Source organism: Elgaria multicarinata, chromosome 3 (genome assembly GCF_023053635.1).
Source record: "Elgaria multicarinata webbii isolate HBS135686 ecotype San Diego chromosome 3, rElgMul1.1.pri, whole genome shotgun sequence".
NCBI lineage: Eukaryota > Metazoa > Chordata > Lepidosauria > Squamata > Anguidae > Elgaria > Elgaria multicarinata.
In genome coordinates this window covers 23,935,940-23,957,928 of record NC_086173.1, presented here as the reverse complement: position 1 = coordinate 23,957,928, position 21,989 = coordinate 23,935,940, and the positions used below count along the sequence as shown (strand labels likewise).

Sequence of the window (21,989 nt, the reverse complement as noted above, 5' to 3'; positions counted from 1 at the left end):
CCACTATCTGCACATGGATTTAAGAATTAATACCTCCTACAGATTATCCCCCTTCCCAAAGTCTAATTTAGCTTTAAATTCTGTTGCTAGCTTACCTCTATTACTATTAAACACATTTATTTTTTATAAAGTCTATAAATATATGTCCCTCGTCTTCATCTTCTTGCATGTTTAAGCCATATTCACAGGAAATATTTTCTTTTCCCTGGCATTCATGGGGTGGGGTGGGGATCCATTGAAAATGTCACAGTCTGGTATTTCACATGTAATATTGCGGAGGGGTGGTATTCGTGCACAAAGATGGGCCGAAGGAATCACTGTTTCTTAGGTCCCTGTCCATGTCAACGTTACAAAGAGACATTTCAGAGACATGAAAATGTGCTTTGCGGTGCAATTGGGCTTATTTAGAAGACATACGCTGACTGTATAGGAACACAATCAGAAAACTGAAGGAATATTCTAAATAATATTTTTCCACGTATGCACGTGCATACCCACACCCACACACCACTATCCTTGACAAAATGCAGTTGGCTAGTATATTTATGCATGTTCTTGTGTATTCCCTTTTTTCCCCTTTCCATTTATGTATGAATGTCTGTGTCTGTTTGTCATCTGTATAGATATAGATGCAAGTGTGTGTTGAGAAGGGGGGTATCACTATATCTGGTTTGCTGTGAAATGGACTACATCCTACATCGGTATTTGGTATGAAAGTGGACAGGTTGTTTACACTGATACCCCAGATAAGGCATTGCAAGATTCCTAAGATACATCCTGGCTTAGTGAACTGAATCTGGAGAAGATACTGGGGAGTTGGGAACATTCTTAACTTCCAAAAACACACACCCAATCATAAAGCCCTTAAATGTGTAAAGTGTGTGTGTGCGTGTGTGTGTGTGTGTGTATGAGTGTGAAGGGCTTGACAACGGTACAAGAGGAAAGGTGGTGTGATGTATATTTACAGCTACATCTATACATCCGTATTTCAGTGTTGTTTTTTATTGTTCCAGCTGAACGCCTGTATTGGTATTTAGAGATCTGGGAGAGATTGTGGCTACGCTCGAATATTCAATGGTTTTTTGGAAGGTGGTTGCATAGGTGTCACAAGGAACCCGTGAACCTGAAAAATAATAGAAGTCTAGAGCAGGTTGCTTGCAAAGGGACATGCCTCTCCAAACGCAAAAGGCACACACTTTTACAGCATAATGCACATGCTTCCGCGATGATGAATGGAGGGTGGCTATGCGTCTATCAAAATTCTAGTTAGAAGCATGTTCGATTGGGAGAAAATATGACATGTTTTAATGATTGTATACATGTATAAGAAAGGCAGACTTTTGCACCAGCTGTGATAGAATTCGAATCCAGAACACAAAGTCGTAGCTCTCGTCCATAAAGGTGCACACCCCTATTATTAAATGGCATATCCTTGGGTGGACATCCTAGATTCCATCAATTTGCCTGCTCTTTTCAAGGGATGGACAATAACGCTTGCAATTGTGTAGACTTTATGAGGCTGCAGAGTAGAAAGGTAAGACATTTTATTACTCACCATAACTAAGAGAAGGCCTGGCCTATTTATATATGTGTATTTGTATGTATGCGCACACATACACACACACGTGTGTGTGTGTGTGTGTGTGTGTGTGTGAACGTGGGAGTATTCAGAGTTTATCAGTCTCACCTTCTGCGGGTTGAACTAAAAGTTGACACATACCTTTCAAAACCAAGCTTGAGAGCATCTTATCTGGTTAACTAACTCAAAAGTGTTGCCTTTACAGATAATTTTCTTTCTCTCCTCCCATCTTATTCCCAAAGGCTTAAGAAATTCACTGGATAGACAATTCTACAGTGAATTTAAGAAGCCGCAAAAAGAGGCGAGAAAACTTAGTTAATTTCAAAATAAGGGAATTGGGGGGGGGAGCAAAACGAAGAGGGGGAAAAAGCTGTATCTGCACTCTATCCATCATATTTAAGTCCACATTCCTAAGTGGTTTGAATTGAGGGAACCTTCTGAATGAGACTTATCTATCATAGGGTTAGGAGTTAAATTATTGAAATTGCAAGGAAAAGCTGTTACATTCCAGGGGAAATGTTTATAGCTTATAGTCAATACAACCAAGTCGCATCTTTAGATGACACGTGGTTTTTAATTTATTTATTTATTTATTATTTTTGGTAATCACTTCATCATTGGAAGAGGAGTGGTGGAAAGAGAGAAGGAAAAGGCCATTTTTATGGGGTGAAGTAATTTGAAAGAAGATAACGTTTTTCACAAAGTGGCTGATTCGGAAATGATCATTACTTCAGTATTACTGAAATGAGATTCCTCCACCCGCCTAGAGTAAGAAATATCATCCCATTCTGCGCCTTTTTTTATTAGCCAATCAAAATTCTTTCAAATCTCCATTTGTGATTTGTGAAAAATAGAATTCCTTGAAAAGCTGCACTGAAGCATATTGCTCATTTTCTCTTAATTTATTATTCTAATCACAGCAGCCGTTACATGATAATGCACTCATTAAGCAGGCGGGGTGGTGGTGGGTAGAATAGTTTCTATTCGATACTTGGAAATGTACACAAATGATATTTCACACACACATACACATACACACACACACACACACACACACACACAAGTTTAGAGGCCCAGGTTTTCAGGCAGAGGTTGAAAATAATCTGAAGGGGGAAAGTTTCCAGGTAAAGAGAAGTGAATTCTCTCTCCTTTTCCCCACCCTAGTCTCTATCTATCTATCTATCTATCTATCTATCTATCTATCTATCTATCTATCTATCTATCTATCTATCATCTCTATCTATTCTCTCTCTCTCCTTCCTTCCTTCCTTCCTTCCTTCCTTCCTTCCTTCCTATTCAACTTCAACTAAATTGGCAATCTACTTTTCTTCTTGCAAAAGGTAGGTAGCTTTGAAATTTCTTCCCTTCCACCTCCCTCAACCAGATGCGAAGTAACATGAAGTAACATTCACATCACCTTAAGGAAAGGAGTGTGCGGCTATTTCCAGGAGCAGGGAACTTCTATAAAGGAATAGAAACAATAGAAAAGGAACGAAATGTGTCTCTGCTTTGCAATGGGTGAAAGCTGTGCAGGACAGGTTATGCTCTTGGTGGAGAGAGAGAAATCCCCTGCTCTCTTCGGGATAGAAACAAAAGAAAGGGAAGGATATGCGTCGGAGCTCTACTTTGCAAGCGATGAAAACTGTGCAGGACAGGTTATGTTCTTGGTGGAGAGATAAAATTTCCTGCTCTCTTTATGGACCCCTTTCTCCCTAGAAAATGGAGAGTCCATTGTCTCCAGAGCCACTGTTGTGACGGTTCCTTCCTTGTCGTAACTTTTAACTACCTATTATAAAATTTATTGACGGTTTGTAAAGTGAAAAAAGTAATTTCCCTTCCATCCGGTTGGATTACAACCTATAATGTGGTTTCAGACAGACACACACTCGCACGTATACTGAAAAACACACCCTTCTTTCCCCCAATGAAGAATTTTTAAACATAAAAAGAAAAGTTAACTGCCATGCAAAATAAAATTTTAAAAATGGGTGCAATGCAGCTCTATTAAAAACCAATGGAATACAGGTAAAGTTTGACTGATATTAGGATAAAAGGTAGATATCCTCCAATTTCTATTCGCCCTCCCAGATTATGACTTATTTTTAGGTGCTTATTCAGTTATGAATGTTAACATTTTCAAGAAAGAATATCTATCGCTTTAGTCTGTCTATCTAGATATCTATCTAGATTTTGATCTCTATTTTGGTATCTATTTAGATATCTTAAAGAGAGATAGATGTCTACCTCTATCTCTATGCCACCACTGACTCTAAACTAGAACGTCTGAAAGAAAATGATTTCTTGAGGGTGTTTAAAAAACAAAACAAAAAACCCTCAGAATAGTTTTTTATCAGTCATCAGTGTCTGCCCTAATTCAAATAAATATTTCTAGTCTTAGACCCAAAATTTCAGTGTTGTAATACTAATACAAATACATGTCCATATGTTAAATCATACATGTCCATATGTTAAATCTTACTGTAATATAAAAAAGGTAGAGTCAACTCTTTGTGATCCAATATTAAGAAATTCTGCTGGTCCGCAAACGCTGAATATACTCAGTGTTTATCATATGAAGTCAAAATCAACTAATGTTGAAAAGCGCACCATTTTGGAAGTTCCCCTTACAGTTTTTGAGGAGTTGAAGGCTACCGGTAGACCAGTTGTCCTATTTTTGGGGTGAGGTATTTGTGTGTGTGTGTGTGTGTGTTTAATTAATATAAAACCCAATGAAGTCCAAAACTGTTATGTCGGCTCCCACTGAACATGGATTGGGATATAGGGGTTGTGTTGGTATCATTTAGATGATATGCTCTCCAAGAGTGAACATGTGGAAATTAAGGAAATGAAAATGAAGGGCTTTGCAAGTGTCAGAGAGGATGCACCTTGTATTAGGAGCAATGCTGTTTGAGGAGAATGTCTACTAGGAGTTGGAACCAGGGTGGGAAGGAGGGTAAATAAAGTCGTCTTGGTAAACCCAGTATGTGTGTATATGTGTGTATCTAAATCTATATGTGTATGCATATCTATATCTATATGCGTATACTTATCTATAACTAATCTATATCCATATTTATATCTATATATGTTCAGCTTATCCCCACTTTTTCCTTTTGGTATCCCCATGGGGCATTACCCATGAGTTAATTTGCTCGCTTTAAGGTGCAATCCGGACATATGAAAATCGGGGGGGGGGGAGGGGCAGCGTGGCCCTGGTGGGTTTGTCACTTGAATAAGCAAATAAGAGCCAGAATGGAAACAATAAGGAAATTAGCAGCAACAATAGGAAAAGGAGCATTGCATGATGGGCGCCCACAAAACCCTCGGGCCCCCCGCCCCCCACATATTAGGTTCTTTTCTTTTCTTTTTTGTTGTTGTAAGGAATGAATAAATAGGCTTAAAAACGAAAGCAGCCCCTCTTCGTCCTCTGTCAGATATCTCCAAAATGTATCCGGTAATAATGTCTTTTAATGAGCGAAAATAGGCGGTGAGAAAAAGGAAGCAAAGTGTGTGCGTGTGTGCGCCGTGTGTGTGTGTGTGTGTGTGTGTGTGTGTGTGTGTGTGTATGCGTACATATATATACACACACATGTAGATATATAGAAAGAAGAATTCTATAAACATGGCGACAAGAGAAGAGCATTTGCACTCGTCACAAAAATGCAACGCATTCTTGGTTGTTTGCAGAAAATTTACAGCTGAGCAATAAAAGTTTACGACTGAATCACAAGTTGGATTGGCCACAGGAAGTCATGTGGACTCCATCCATGAACGTGAACTTTTTATTGTGGTTTCTCTTATGACTCTTTCGCAGTAGTCCTTCCTTTAACAGTCCAAGCTGTGCCAGTGAAACGGGGGTACGATGGTATCTGTATTTTTTCCCTTTAATTATTATTAGTAATTTTTTTTGTGCGGGGCGGGGTGGGCGGGAGGAATCTCGAATTGTCTCTTGTTCTTTTTTCTTTGCTTTGCCTTTCCTTTTTTTTTTTTCCTTGGGGTTGGAATTGTTGGTTGCTGTGGGCATTTTAAGAATAATGAGTTTACTGCTGCGGCTGGTTGCCTCCTCCTCCTCCCATTCTCCACCCCTAGGGGCAAAACGCAACACATTTCCTTGGGAGGATGCAATGACGAGGGGGACAAGGAGTTGTAAATACCTTTATTTTTTTTTAAAAAAAAAAAGGGGGGGGAAGATGTGCGAGCCCAGTCTTTTCCCCTTATCCCCATGCCATGTTCAAAAAGAGAAGGATTATTTTACGTTTTGGTTTCTTTTCTTTTTCCTTCCCCCCCCCTTTTTGTTTCTCTCTTTTTTTAAAACATGCATATTTCTGTGGAGCTGAACACACCGTCAGCGGAACAGAAAAGAGGCAGAAAAGAAAGAGAGAGAGGGAGGGAGAGAGAAAGAGAGAGAGAGAGAGAGAGACAGAGGGAGAGAGAAAGAGAGAGAAAGGGGAAGAGAATCTGGTAAGTGTTCCCTTATTGGCTAAAATGTGTAACTAATGATCCATGGCGGTGGGTGTTAAAGATAATGATGCATCGTTTTCGCGAAGCAGACGAAAAGAGGGGTGTAGCCTGCTTATGACAGAATATGATCAGGAAGGATCGGCGCAAATGTGGTTAATTCGGGGTGGGGGGGAGGGGAGGTTTGCGAGTGGTGATGTCACTGCGGTCTGGTTTGCTGGAGACGGAGGATGCCGGCTGCAGTCTGCCTCCCCTTTACAATGGTGCAGTGTTTACTAGGGTGGGGAGTATGGCGGGAGGGCTCGGGAAAGGAAGCGCGCGCGGGGGGGTGGACGGGGGGGGGAGAGAAAGAGCTTGGGATAGTACCGTCCACTGGTTAAAGTCAAGGAGAGTGTCTGGAACGAGCCTCCGATGGGGCAAAGGTCATTGAATCCAATTACTTAAAAAAAAAAGTTCTTTAAAAACAAAACAAACAAGCAAACCAAACAAAAACAAAAAAAACCCCAACAGTAGCAACTTTTCATAAGAGCGATGGAGTGCCGTGAGTACTTCAGGCACATGCGCAGTGCGTGCTGCCTCATCCAGGAAACGGCGTAGAGAGAAGCCCCCCTGGTGTACAGCGAGCGAGAAGGCAAACAGGAGTGCCATTTTTAATGAGCAATTATGGGCTGGCTCTGTTTGTTGTGTATCAGGAGGTTCGTTACCTTTCCACTCCTTCCCCTCCACAACACATGGTTTCAATTGGCTTTGCCGGAGGCTTATCCTTTGAGTAGTGAATTTTACTCTATTTTTAGAAGTGGGTCTTCCTCACCCAGCCACCTTTCTTCTTTTTTTCTTTTTTGCGTGTTTCTCTTACAATTCCGCTGTGTCATCCTCTAGCTTTGGGGTGGAACGGTTCTGTCCAATATAACAAGCATTAATCATGACTTTCTTTATCTCTCGATGTGGTTTGGTACCTGTTTAAATAGTTTAACCTGCTTTGTTTGGGTTTGTCCATTCGGACATTTTACACGTGGCTCGTCTATTTTCAATGCACTGTGTGTGGAAACGGTTGGATGTATTGGTGACTTGTTTTTGTAGAGTTATACCTTTGATTAAGACGTTTCCTTTCCAACGTTTTAGAAAACTATCTGAGATTCCCCCTTTCTCTGTCTCTCTCTGTGTGTTTGTGTGTGTGTGTGTGTGTTCCTTTCTTTCCCATTCTAAACTCTCCCCACCCCACCAAATAAATGTATATATCAAAAGGCAGCCCACCTTTCAAACAAGAGAGGCAGAAAGTATTATGTCCACATTTCGGTGATTACTGATACCTATCTGTCTGGATTTTCCTCAGTTAATGTGGGTGCGGGCTATGTTCCAATAATTACAAATTAATCGAAACATAATAATAACAAACACAGGCAGAGATGATCAGGCTTATGCCAAAAGGGTGGGGGAGGGGAACAAAGACTGAGGTCCCTTCCTGAAGCATTATAAATGGCTCCCCCCCTTACCAATATTAATACAATATGTGGAAATGCAAATCTTGGGGACGCCACCCTGTTTGTCTGTCATTTTTAGGACCTTCAGCTGGATTCCTTAATGAAATATTTAACACATTCTCCATCAAGGTTTATCAAGACCTCACCGCAATTAAATTTGTCACTGCATGGGGCTCCCCCCCCTTTTTTTTAACAACGTCTAGCTGGATTGCTGCGTGCATTGCAATGAAAGACTATTGTTTATTAAAGTGGCAAAAGTAGCTGTCCTTTTCCTGTGGGTTGGAGTTAAGAGAAATCTGAACAAATGCTTCCGATTGTGCCAGTCATCTTATTCTTTGGGGAAACAGCAGTAGCAGCAGCAGCAGCAGCCATCAACAAACCTTTTAGGTGCTGTAAATAAAAGAAGCAAAAACACAGCAAGCGGTAAGTGGTATGTGTATGTATCTGCACAGATGGATGGATGGATAGATACCTACATGATAGATAAGTATGTGTCTGGTTTTGATTCTGGGACATGACGCATGGTCCATTTGGAATACACTTGTTTGGCAAGGGGGCGGGTAAATTAGCTTGGTTTGCAGCTTATGCATCCTTAAATGCGAGGGCGCGCCATTCCAGTCAATGGGAAAGGCTTACCCCCTTAATAAATGTGTTTTGCTTTAGGGGTGACAACGTAACCCATGTGGCTTGCTTGCAAGGTATTGGGCTTTGGTATGGAATAACATGCACCCTACCTTCATTGGCTTGGTTGAATATTGGTATTGTGTGGTTGGTGCCATTGCTGTGGTGTAAATAGGGTCATGGAAGCAATACTTTTAATGATGGAACAATGATTATTTGAACCACGTGGTTGCTGAAGTTGTCATCATTGTCTTCTTCTTCTTCTTCTTCTTCTTCTTCTTCTTCTTCTTCTTCTTCTTCTTCTTCCTCCTCCTCCTCCTCCTGCTCCTTCTTCTATCAGTGTTTCTGGAGTTGTATTTCTGTTTTTCCTGTGGAGTGAAGTTTGTTCGGAGAACCACTCTCAGATGAGAATCTCTCTCAGATTTCTTAGGCTCTTATAACTAAAATCTGAGTTATTAAATGTTGTTGGTGTGTCTTTTGTGCCAGCCTTGTGTAACAATCACCTCTCTCTTAGGGCAGAGGATTGACTACGCAAAACACATTTTAATGTATTGATTTTTTAAAAAACTGACATATTGCCGTTGTTCATAAACTTGGAATGTTTGAGGAGACATAAAAAGTGTAATAAGAATCTGACATATTCTCTGCATTTTACAGACTAAACGAAATAAATGACTTCTTTTATCTAGAGCATTGCCATGGAATAGAAGTTATAGTGTAAAGACCAAAGCATGATTGACATGCAGAAAAGAAAGGGAAAAAAAGAATAGATTGTAACATACAGGGCCAAGATCCTGTGGAGTGATAGTTATGTTGGGCCTCGTCATAGCTTTTAATGGTGGTTGATACCTTATCATAAACACTGTAGTAAATGTGAAAATTGAAAACCACGAATTTGACATGGAAATATAAATCATATATATTTATTAAAAGGTAGATAGGGCCATAATAAAAACAGCTGAAAAGAACCATACAGTTTTACAACTATAACATCAATAAGACATTTCATTACAGCAACAAAACCAATGATGAAAGACTATGACTACCAATAATAATAATAATAATAATAATAATAATAATATCGAAACCATTCTAGTATGTATCTATTTTTTCAACTCAGAACCAGTGAGAGAAATAGAGAGAAGAAGGAGCCTGGCAGGGACTGAGGGGTTACAGGTTATAAAACAGAATGAGTCAAAGTTTTTTTAAAAATGACAACTGCAATAATAATAGCAATAATATACTTTGAAGTCATGGAACACATTGATTTACATTCCATTCCATAGATAGAGAGGGGCGAGATATTGGTGGTGTGCGCCTGAGCGGCTGCAGTTGAAGAATAATCGAGTTGGGTATAATCACGATTTCTTAAATCAGGGTCAAATAGAGCATGTTGCTCAGAAGAAATAAGTTCTGACTGAAAAGCAATAACAACATCCAAAGCCCTAACTTTGAATTATTTCTAAAAAATAAATAAATAAAGTTGGGAAGGGATAAGAATATAACTTCTCTTTTCAGTGGTTTTTGTGATGAGTGATTTTGGTGTGTGTGGGTGTGTGTGAGTGGGTGTATTTGGGACTTAGCTTTCTACATTTTACATTATATTGGTTCACCATGTTTGGCCTATGTCACTATAAATATTTTGTGGCCCATTTTCTCCAGCGTTAAACGTTTCAATAGGAGATTATGCAGGTACTTCACTCCTTCTTTGAAGCCAATTTGGAATATTAATAAACAGTCTTAATTTCCCCCCCCCATTATGTCCGTACATTTCTTTGAGTGGAGTCCTTTAAAAAAAAAATAACAAATAAAATAAAAGGCTGCTTCATTGATAAAAAAATATATGTTTGGGTTAAGGCCGAAACTGAACAGAATGATCACAGAAGCAAAGGTTGAGAAAGTAGTATTTGGAAGGAGAAAGCGATGCAGGAGAATCATTGACGGAATAAGGAAATGTATCTGTAAGTCGAGAAAGATGTTATCGTGTGGGTGGGTGTATCACGAATAATGTGTGTGTGTGTGTGTGTGTGTGTGTGTGTGTGTACATTTCAATAATGCTTCAGCCCTTCGGTCTCTTTCTTGGAGTGGTCTTTCAGAGCAAAGGAAGTTACTTGGCTGGAGGTTTACAGCCCAATTCATTTTGGGCTTTAAAAGAATTTCAGCATTACATCCAGTTCCTTGGCTGAATGGAAACGCGTTTTGAACTGGTCACGTTTGAATCGAATGGCAGGTAGTCTGGAGACATGTGTCCTTTCGGGAAGTTCCTATATGCTCAGACCTGTTTATGTTTTCAGTGACATTCTGCCTAAGTGTCCGTGTACTACGGGGGTGAAGTTCGTGGAGTGGAGTGGAGCGGGGGGGGGGGCGAGGGGGCAAAAGAGAATTAGAAAGAGATAAAACGTGGCTATTTTGAATATTGAAATGGATATAGAAAGCCTGGTGTTGCAAAATCATGTGCCAAGTTGTTCCTTAAAACAATCCCATTCACCGAAGTTTATTTAGGATAATGAGTACAGTATCATTCGCCATTATTTGTCTTTGGGTGCGTGCGTGCGTGCGTGCGTGCGTGTGTGTAGACGCCCTGTGTCCTGCATGTATAAAATAAATGGGAAGGGGGGGAACACAAATTATTGAGACGCAGGGTGTAATCCAACTCCATGAAAATCCACGAGATTCTTGCCATTGATTTCAATGAGATTTGTGCACTGCCTCCTTATCGTCCTTCTCTGGCACTTTACACACGAACTAGATTTCGTGTGGCAACGGTTTTACCGCAAGCCACAGCCGCTTGCTCAAAAAAAAATGATAGCAGTTAATAGGCTTAGGCCGCCCACGTCTAAATCTCACTACGAAGAGAGACGCTTAAGGCTGTTTCGCTCTTTCTGAACGCATTACTTGGACGCAGCAAGTCCCGCCGGTTTCTGCTGGTGTGAACTGAGCGCAATGTGGTCGAGATCAAGGGGTTAGTTCCCGTTAAAGACTACCGCTGAGTCCTTTGCTTGAAAGTAACCTCAGTCGGTGGCCACGGCTCTTTTCACCTAGCGCCTCAACTTCTTCGGGTTGTTTGGGTGGACGAAAGTGGTTTGGTTTCTTATTTTCGAAGTTCTCCTTGATTTAGGCCATCATGAATGGTGCTATCTACACACCTACGCACACACCTTTTTGTACCCTTAACGTGCGTGTTGTCGCTGCTGCTACTTTTGCTTTCTCTCCCTCTTCCTCTCTCTCCCCCCCTCTCACCGTCCCTATCTTTTAATTGCTACTTTCTTTTTGTTTACTTGTTTTGTATACTGCCACCAAGTGACTGAAAGTTGGCAAGCCAACAATTTCCCAACTCGAGCTCGACTTCTCTCTCCCCCACACAACCCCACCCCACCCCCCAATTCTTTCGGAGGATGGATGTTGGATATTGGGAGAGACAGGGGGAGAAAGAGTAAGGCCAAAATAACTTTATTTCACGACTGGAGAGTTCAAATGCTTGCGGGGCTGTGGGCGAGTCTTGTCTGCTATAAAAGCCGGAATGGCAAAGATTTTTACTACTTGCAACCTAAGGCCGTCTCCTCCGCCCATTCCTTTTGCTGTCCTATAAACAGCCCCCTATTAAGGTTGTGGCTGGACAGTTCCTACTTTTAAAAGTTTGGTCTCTCAAAGCTATTTGGAAGTGGGCTGTTTGAGATGGTATCTATTCACTGGAAGTTTCTTGGTCGCTGTTGTTTAAAGCCTTCCCCAACCCCCCAAACCCGTCCGCCGCCCCCCACAAGCCCGCAGCCCCTCATTCTAGAACACTGTGTTTTAAATCACTTCCACCGTTTAGGCATTCATAAAAATAGATAAGGCGCGTCAGCTCCGGGTCACCATGCCCCCCTCCCTTTCTAGAAAAAGGATGGGTGCATTTAAGCAGATCTTAAAATATGAAATTGTGGCTCCATTAAAGGCTCTGTAAATTGCCTCCGTTTCCTAAAGTGCAAAAAGGATTGCCTCTCCAAATATATAGTTTAATTCTGTCTAAGTGATCACCTCTTTTAAAAACACACATCATTAAGGCAACTAATATTGTGCCCTGACTTATTGTTTCTTTTGCTACTGCTTCCTCACCCCCCCCCCCTTTTTCTTCCTGGCATCTTGAGATTAATTTTTCCCTCTCTCCCACCCCCATGTGCAAACAATAAAATAAAATAAGAACTGGTAGATAATGACAACCATTTCTCATGGTTGAATTATTCTTCCTGAACGTATTAAAATCATATTCTTCTTTGTTTAATCTGTTCACGGGCATAAGTAGTTGCTTATATCCATATTTTATGTTGCTCTATATTAATATCACGCTTTATAATTTTTAAGCCGGTAGCTATTCTCCATGACAACTCGGTGTGACGTCACAACCGCAACTCTCTTGAATGTCAAAAGGAAGGAGGGAACCATTGTATGGAACATTTCCGTGCCATAAAAGCGGAGTAATCCAAGTCAACCATAAAGTTCTTTAAACTGAACATTCTTTGGTGAAGTTTGCAATGCTACTGGGCCGTAGTAGTCAGCGCACAAGAGCGAGCAAAAAGCTAACATAGGCCCACCCAACCAATAATAATGTTATCTCCTCCTCAATCTGCATCAGGGCCTTGACATATAATAATAATAATAATAATAATAATAATAATAATAATAATAATAATAATAATAATAATAGCAATAACAACCCACTGCTAAATACACTCAGGTAGACAAGCTGTCAAAGTCGCCAGCCCCTCGTCCTCACAAAATCCCCAGTTAGAGTTGTCGATTAGAAGAAGCGCCTTTAATGGACTAAAATTTAACTCAGAGCTACAGTGGAGGCAAATGCAGAAGGCAACGTGGTTATTTGAAAATGATTGACCAATGTGCAGTTCCCTTTTATGAGCCTGGAAGGTTTCGGACCTTGGAAAGGAGGTGCAACCAAGAGATCTGGAATAAAAGAGAAATAGATAAACAAACAAACAGACAGACACACACGTACATGGGAGGCATGGTTTAGTCAGTAACGTTTTGGCTGGGGAATACAGCAGGGAAACTACATACATGGTTAAGGGTGTCAGAAAAGAACTTGAATCTCTTGCAAAGAACCGGGCCACACATTTATTCCCAACATTATTAAAAAGCATTTTCTCTTTCCACTCCACCGACAGCCAAAATTGTTTCGTCTCTCTCTAGGATTTGTGTTTTGACATTCCCTAGAATTCCCATCCCCCGCTCAGTGTGTGTAATGTTTAGGCTATCGCCTTTCCTCCCCACAACCCCATCTCCCACCCCCACCGTTTGAATACCCCAATTTGAAATCATTGGAAACTGGGATTCCTTTTCAGCAAGTGTTTGGGTTATGTAATTTTGAATTTACAATTTTTCACTTTTGGAGCATAATGCTGGGCGGACTCTGTCTCTCTCTCTGTGTCTCTGTGTCTCTGTCTCTCTCTCTCTCTCTCTGTGTGTGTGTGTGTGTGTGTGTGTGTGTGTGTGTGAGAGAGAGAGAGAGAGAGAGAGAGAGAGAGAGAGAATTTGGGCCATGTGGTGTTTCATATGGAGTGGGAGAGTGGGGCAGCAACCAGAATTTCCTGGGGAAATTATTAAGTTATAAACTGCTTTTCCATCAGTTATGGAGTTGTAGAAATACAATAGCATACAATCCAGGGATTTGTATTAGCATGTTTTAAACCGATAGCTTTGATTCTTTCTCCTTACAGTGAAGGATTTTACAGGCCCAACCAGGGAAACGGAATTTCCCTGATGGGGGAAGAAAAATAAAATGTTCTTAGAAGGATGTGGGGCAAAAACGTAATAATAATAAAAAAAGAAAGAACCTCAGTTACTATTATTGGTAGTTATTTATCTGTGCATCAAATAACAAGAATTTATTTTGTGATAGTTAAACTTTATCAATCTTTTATTATGGCAATGCTGGAATAAAGTTTAAGCAATGTTATGACAGAAATGTGTGTTGTGGGGTGGAGAGCCTGAGTGAAACTAGTAGTTTGCATATTTAAAATAATAAAAATGTAATTACTGTCATATAGGGGATGGTTCAAAACAATGCAAACGTTATCGGTCAGGCACAATTGGCTCCTGGTGTTTATGTGCCATATATTCTGAGATAGCTTTTTTAAATATATTATTCTTTAGTTATTTATGGGCAGAGGCAACATTTGATTAAGAAGGTTATTCTGCAGGAGCAGGAATAACTCGAGTGCAAACGCTCTAAATAAATAATTACAAGGCAAGAAACTCCCGCCTGTAATAAATGTCAAATGTAAAAAGGCTGAGATAACATATATAAGGTGAGATCAGCTGAAATGAGGTATCCAGTACGAGGTGCCACGTGTCGAATAGCCTGAAAATCCGTACTTCTTCCATACAATCTTATGACCTCATTCTATGCTTATTTATTTGTATGATTATCTGTCAGCCTTCTGTTTTCAATACATTTATACATAAAGGCTCTTTTTATATCCCCTCCCTGGCAAAAAAAGGTGAATCATCAAATGCGACTGTGTTACTCTGAAATGTATGCATTATATGTAAAACATTTATAAACATATATATCTATATAGATATATAGATATACACACACACACACACACACACACACACACACACACACATACATACGCACACATACATGCTTGCAGCAACAATTTGCCTCTTCAGCCTCAAGGTACATGGAATGAGTGCAAACTGGTACTATATACATAAATTAAATATGAGTACATATAATAAACAGTGGGTGGGTGTGCAGTGGGTGCTTGAGAGATGGGGCACTTCTTATTAATCTATCTTTGAATAGTAACAAACTTTTCCACAAGGGAGTGCAAGCTAATCCAGCACATAAAGAGTAAACAAACGCATTTGACCTGGGGCAACTTTGGATGCATATTTAAAGGCAACCAGACACAACCTGCATTTATGAATAAGCAGTTTTCTACACCTAGGCAAGAGAATGGGTGAGAATTTGTGAAGGTTTTTTTGTTTGTTTGTTTGTTTGGCTGCTCTTGCGTTAACGGTCTCAGCTGATCACCCTGCCATTAACATCTAACAGAATCCACTCTCGGTCTCTCGTGAAACGAACAGAAAAGTAAACAAACGCGTCTGGATTTGCATTCCAGATCACACAACAAAATCAGAATCTGACAGCATCTTATTGGAGTTGCTTGCAAGGGGAGAGCGAGACAGAGCTCATTGATAGGTCGTGTTTCCTTTCAGCAATTAGTGGGGATAAAAAACACATGTGTTGAGTGTGCATTTTTGAAGCTTTTCTCTAAATCAGTTCATCAATTCACTAATTATAGCTGAAAGAGAGAGAGAGAGAGAGAGAGAGAGAGAGAATTCTAACGAGACATATTTTTCTCCTTTAACATCAGTGTGGGGGTAAAATCCGGGGTAAAAACAAAAAGGGAAAACAGTTTATGAGTGAGGGGATGTTATTGCAGCTTTCTGTGGGCTCTTTAACTACAGGGGGCGGGAGTGGGGGGGAGACCCAACTGCTATTCAAGAACTACTCGAGGACTTTTGCATATTTTCACTGCTGTGTAGCAGTTTTAATAAAACATCTGTTCTTGCTTCTGCTGATGAGTTTACATAATTGTTTGCAGACCAATTTAACCAGAAAGAGTCCTATACATTTCCCTGTATATGTTTACAGGGAGGTGGAAATGGAGAGAAGGAGAGAGGAGTCGCCTTCTTTGATCAACTGCATTCTACAAATTTTAATAATGCTTTTATTAAAATAATAATAATAATAATCTCGTCAGTAAGATATCCATGGCACCAAAAAATATTAGGCATAGAAATGTGATTAATAGAACACTAAGCCTTGCCTAGATGTATATTTACTAGTGCCTTCCTTCCCTTCTAACCAAATGTAAGAAAGGTCCTACGTTAAGTTTCTTTGTGCCAGCTGTTTTCTCTTCCCTATAATTCGACTAGACTTTTAGGAGTTCTCTTCTGTTTAGAAAAGTAATAAAACACTCCACTTTCTCCACTCCAAGTCACTGGGTACTTACACAGGTCTCTCCAAAACAGCTCTTTGGGATCTATATAACCCACCCACCCCTTCCGCATCCTAACCCCCTTTTTGCATTTGTAGTCACGTCATCTTAGAACTTTTAGGAGTCTGAGATTAGTATTAGTATTAAAAAACGTAACAAAGAAGCTACCTTCAATGAATCAAACCAGTTAAGAAAGACAGAGGTGTGTGTTTGGGGGGAGGGATTTCGAAGTTCTGTCGCTAATAATGTATTCCTAATTTACATTAGAGTTTTAAAAAAACCCGCACACACACAACACACATTATTATGCAGTCTAAACACAAACATATATATATATATACTGGGCTGAGGAGTTATTATCCAAAGAACTCCAACCACCATTAAAGAAGAAGAAGATGAAGAAGATGAAGAAGGAAAGATCTCCCTTCAATCAGTTCAGGTTAATTGTGCATTTAAAAATAAAACAAAAGCCCTTTAATTTATGTGTTTTCAGTGTCTTAAAATGGATATTACTACTTCTTCAGAGTAATTCGGGTTTAAATGAGCTCTGTCTGCCTGTTTGTTTCTCTGCTTATCTGCCAACCTACGTATCTTCCTACATGTACAGGCATATTAGGAGCATTGTTATGTACAACTCTAAGTGTGTGGGTGGGTGTGGGAAGAGGGTAACGTTTTGGTGCTCTCCCCCCACCCACCCCCCTTGCCACATACACCTTTTCTCCTAGTGACTGTATATCTCTGTGTATATAGATTCCCCATGTATAGTGTGTTAAAGGGCTGGGAAATGGGAGAAAGCAAAGCAATTCAAAGGTTATTTTCAAAATCTACATGCTAATATCTATGCCATGTGTGTACTATGCCTTACGTGTGTTACAAGTTTAGATGACAACTATTGCAGGATAGAAAAAGGCATGTGCAGTGAATAGAGGAAAAACCCATGCCAGAAGCTTCATAATAAGCTACACAGCCCCTTGGTATCTTTTTATGTTCCCTCTTTTATTTGTTTGTTTGTTTGTTTGTTTGTTTGTTTATTTATTTATTTATTTTTAAAAACAGGAAACTTAATTATTTTCCCCCCATACTGACTCTCAAGCAATGCTTAATGTTATACAAGAGGAATACTTCAGCCCTCTTTTTGTCAGTTGTAGTCTCGTTTATGGTTTTATGACTACCATTGATTACTTCGCTTTGTTGCACAGAGGAAAAAGATCATAAAATCCTTTGGCATCCGGGTTCCTGTTAGAGTAGGGGGTGGGGGGGGGAGAAATGTGCTCCCCTTCTTTCTCAACCCAAACCTTTTAGAGATACTTCATCGAAAAGAGGGATTTTAGAAGTACTGACTCATTAGGAGCAAATATCAGGAGAAATATTCTAAGTTCTCCTGATATTGGTCAGATTTCATTTTTTGGATCATTCCACACACATTCTACCTTGAAAATAACCAAACAAAAACCCCCTAACATGTACATGGAAATAAGGCCAAGGTTTCCTAGCCCTAATTGAATTTTTAAATAGCAAGCCAATGGAATGATGAAGGAACCTTGCTATATTTACAGATCAGCAGGTATATTTTACATTTAAGGAACAATTTATGGCAGTGGATTGAAATTAAAATTAGATTAGCTGTCTTCATTTCAATTAGTGTGTCGGTGCAAATCCACCAGAGGAGTAGAATATAATCCACTCTCTAATCTAACTAAATATTTCAAGGGGGAAGTTTTCTAATCAGCTACAGATATCTGGAGCCATAAATTTTTCCTCCCTCTGCCCTTTTTCTTCTTTTGCAAACGTAAACATGAGCTGTTCTTTCTAACAAACACCATTCCAAATCACAAGGTAATGCTTTGTGGGTTGTTGATGTTGCACATGTAAACATGACCCTAACAATCTCAGACTATTGAAAATTACAAAGCAAATATTCAAAAGAGAAACATTCAAATATGCCCAAAGAAAAGATTTAAGGTGGACTTTGAATTTTGTAGGGCTTTAAAATAAAGATCCTGCAAAGTTCTTCAAATTTCAGAGTATAGGAATGCTCTAAAAGATACACTATCTGTCCAGCTGTCACCTTGCTTCCTTTCCTTGCTTTCAGGATTGTCTTATAAAGAACACAAGCACTTGATTCCACATTTATTGACCAACAGTAAATTAGTAGAGGGAACGAGAATTTATGGCTTAATATTTTATGCACACTTGAGATTTACGACTATAATTTCTGAGCTATTTGGTTGTTAGATATTATTAAGCAAGCATTTTCAAAAGAATACATATCCTGATTCCATGCCTAGGTTTATTTTTTCCCCTTTTTTTTCTCCCCCCCCCAAAAAAAACTAAAGCTCTATTTGGGCTGTGGCTTTTTAAAAATTATTATTATTAAGTCTTTTTTTCTTTCCTTTCTTTCTGTGCCCCTCCCCCTTAACTCCTTTCCCACCCCTCCCCCCCGAATCATACTTACTATTTTCCCCCTCTTCTTCTAAACCATCTTATATTTAGAATTTCGAGACTTACTTTCAATGCATACTTAGTTTCAACTGGGGAATCAACACAAGCAAAAGCAATTTTTCCGTGTCTTGACATCTAGCTTCCTATTGGCTCACAACGGGTCAGCTGACTTTGTCATTTTGTCTGTCCTGGAGTGGAGCCGTCCCTATAACAATCTAGTTCAGACTACAAACTGGAGACAGAAATAAATATTAAAGAAATCATACAAGCCAGGTATAGGGGGGAAGATATGAATTCCTATTTCACAAACCCGTCGCTATCTTGCCACCTCACCAGTGGTCAAGAGGTATTGCCCAATGTGGCTCTGAATTCCACTGCCTATGACCCTGTAAGGCATTTTTCAACTTATGGAGCAGCGGTTGCTCAAAACAGGATCTATTCATCTCCTTTTTATTCACCGCAAGATAATGTTGTGTTTAGCTCCAGTCGGGGACCATATGATTACGGATCTAATGCCTTTTATCAAGAGAAGGACATGCTCTCTAGCTGCAGGCAAAATTCTATGGGACACAATACACAAACTTCCATTGCACAGGATTTTACAAGTGACCAAAACAGGAGCACATCCCAGGAACAGAAAACTAGCATTCAAATATACCCGTGGATGCAGCGCATGAACTCCCACAGTGGTAAGTTTTACAGCTTGCAGAGATAAATTAAATAAACTGAACCATCTTTACGACCGTCTCCCTAGCAGAGCAGGCTCAGCTACTTTTTATGGCCCCATAAAAACAATAATATAGCTTCCTCACAGTTGCCGCTACAGGCCTTTTATTTGTTAAGTTGTTGCAAGCAAATATGGCTTGTTATGCTCTTTCTAATTAAAAGACTTCGAGAGTATAAAATATCTATAATAAAGTGCAATCAGCTCTGATTCCATCTCCCCCCCCCTTTTTGGATGGGGGTGATGATGGGAGTAAGGTATAGGAAATAGAACCGGGGTTATTTTATTTTATTTTATTTTATTTTATTTTATTTTATTTTATTTTATAAAACTGAAGATTCCCCTGGTATGTGAGAAAGGGCATTTTTACGAAGGGAGGAATGCAAAATGTCTTGTCCAATAACAGGTTTGGAGATGGGGATTTATGAAGTAGCTTGACTTCATAATGTATGGAAGGGGTGTCTATTCCTAGTAATTAAAGCAGCATTGGAGTAAGATCTAATTGGATTTTTTTTTTAAGTTTGCAGAAATAATTAAAACAACACATTTTGAACCTTTTCAAATAAGATAGGACCATGCTTTCAATTAGACAAACCCCCTTCTTATCCTCCCCCCTTCCATGTGTGCTGCAGGATTTTAATGGGTAGCAAGAGTAAGGAACAGAATTAAATTGTGTGTGTGTGTGTGTGTGTGTGTGTGTAGGTTGACAATAAAGGCAGAGCATAGAGGGTGGAGTTGGGAGAGTCCTGATTGATGGACTTCATTTTGTGCTCGTTTATGTATGTATATATATATATATATATATATATATATATATATATATATATAAAAATTGCTTATATTTTTTTAAAAAAATAATGTGTAGCTAATCGTTTTTAGTTTGTTTGGTTTCCGAATCTATAGGGGTTGGCTATGGAACAGATCGAAGGAGGGGGCGCCAGATCTACTCCCGCTACCAGACCCTGGAGCTAGAGAAGGAGTTCCATTTCAATCGCTACTTGACACGACGGAGGAGGATAGAGATAGCCAATGCTCTTTGCCTAACTGAACGCCAGATCAAGATCTGGTTCCAAAACAGGAGGATGAAATGGAAAAAAGAAAGCAATTTGAGTTCCACCCTGTCTGGAGGAGGTGGCGCTGGAGCAGCTGCGGATAGCTTGGGTGCAAAGGAGGAGAAAAGAGAAGAAACAGAGGAGGAAAAACCAAAGGAATGAACACTGACGGCTCAGCCAGTTCCTCCCCCTCCCCCCCCCACACCTTCCTCACAACTCATACGGTCCCCCTTTCTTTCCTCCCACCACCCCACATTTCTCCTCGTCCCCCTTTCCTTTCTATATTACCACTGGCACAAATTATATATTTGGTTACATTTAAAAGGAGAGAGACAGAGAGAGATGTGGATGCGAAATATCTCCCCTCCCCCATCCCCCAGTCTCCAGCACTAATGCACCCATTTTCAGAACTAGGTCCCAAATGTCTTTACTTTCTCCCTAAGGAGCCCACCACCTTCTCACCTCCAGCTCCACCCACTCTTTCTCTTTGCCCAGTTATCCACCTTTGCATAAAGACTGTATTTAATGCAGCAGCAACAACAACAACAACAACACACACACACACAAACACACACACACGCTGCGCACACACACACACACACACACACACACACATAGAGCATTCCTTCTCTCTAGAAAGAATCTTGCTTGCAAAAGGCAGAGCACCCTGTAAGGGGCAGCTTTGGATTGGGTTGGGATCCACCATGTCCAAATGAACTCTATGCAGTTTCGCTTCCAAAATGATGGTGGTGATGATGATAAGGCTGTTATTGATGATGATGATGATGATGATGACAAAAAAGACCATTGAATTGCCTACCCCTGTGAAAATATTTTCCCTCCATCTCCCCACCCCCCACTCCACCTCTCCCATGCCTCCAAGCTATGTCTACCTAAATATAGCATTTTCCAGAGTAAACTAATTGTATTTAAACACTACCTGGGGTCATTATGCATACTACAAACTGTGACAGGTCCTGTGTGAATATTTTTAGCTGTATTTGTGGTCTCTGTATTTATATTTATGTTTAGCACTGTAATGTTCAAACAGTATAAAGTGAATGGAATTCTATAGCAAGTAGGAGATTCAAAATAAATAAATCTTGTGTTACACTCTCTAACATCATGTATAAAGGTCACGTCCAGAAGACTATGGTTGAGTATTTAATAAAAACTGGATATTATTTTTAAAATTTACTGAATGGTTTCTGAAATTCAGTGGGGATGACCTCCAGTGGAAGAGTTTTGCACAAGACTTCACAGATTCTGAGCGTGTGAATGTCCCTTTTCTATCCTTTACCGCCTCTCAGTATGACTCTAACAATCTTTACTCAGAAGTAAAGAGGGCGGCGGGTGGAAATAAAAACAAAATACTTCCAGTAGGTATCTTTAGGATCGTTTTTCGAAATTTTCTTTCCACTAGAGCATATGAATGCACGCACACACAAAAAACACCCTACTTAGCTATATCTCCTTTCTCGTCACCATACCGTCAAAATTGCATGAAATCCCTGTTTCCATATCTTCGAATGTTAAAAGAAAAGAAAAGCTCAGTCAGAAGATTTTTATTTTATGATTTTTGAGGTCAAATAATTGTTTAAGAACATTTTTTTTAAAAAAATC

General features: G+C 39.8%; 1 protein-coding gene across 3 annotated transcripts; it reads left to right on the top strand.

Annotated features, from left to right (window-relative positions):
- Nucleotides 1-5,419: 5,419 nt before the first annotated feature.
- Nucleotides 5,420-20,558, top strand: HOXC6 (homeobox C6). Of its 3 annotated transcripts, none has more exons than XM_063119619.1 (3): nt 5,420-5,436; nt 19,055-19,279; nt 20,218-20,558. In XM_063119619.1, exons 2-3 carry the CDS (start codon nt 19,126-19,128, stop codon nt 20,526-20,528), a joined length of 465 nt encoding a protein of 154 aa, XP_062975689.1. In that variant the 5' UTR covers nt 5,420-5,436; nt 19,055-19,125; the 3' UTR covers nt 20,529-20,558. The 3 variants fall into 3 exon arrangements, with proteins under 3 accessions (XP_062975689.1, XP_062975690.1, XP_062975688.1); XM_063119620.1 differs by having other exon boundaries at nt 5,431-5,444; nt 19,071-19,279; XM_063119618.1 differs by lacking the exon at nt 5,420-5,436 and having other exon boundaries at nt 18,592-19,279.
- Nucleotides 20,559-21,989: the final 1,431 nt, after the last annotated feature.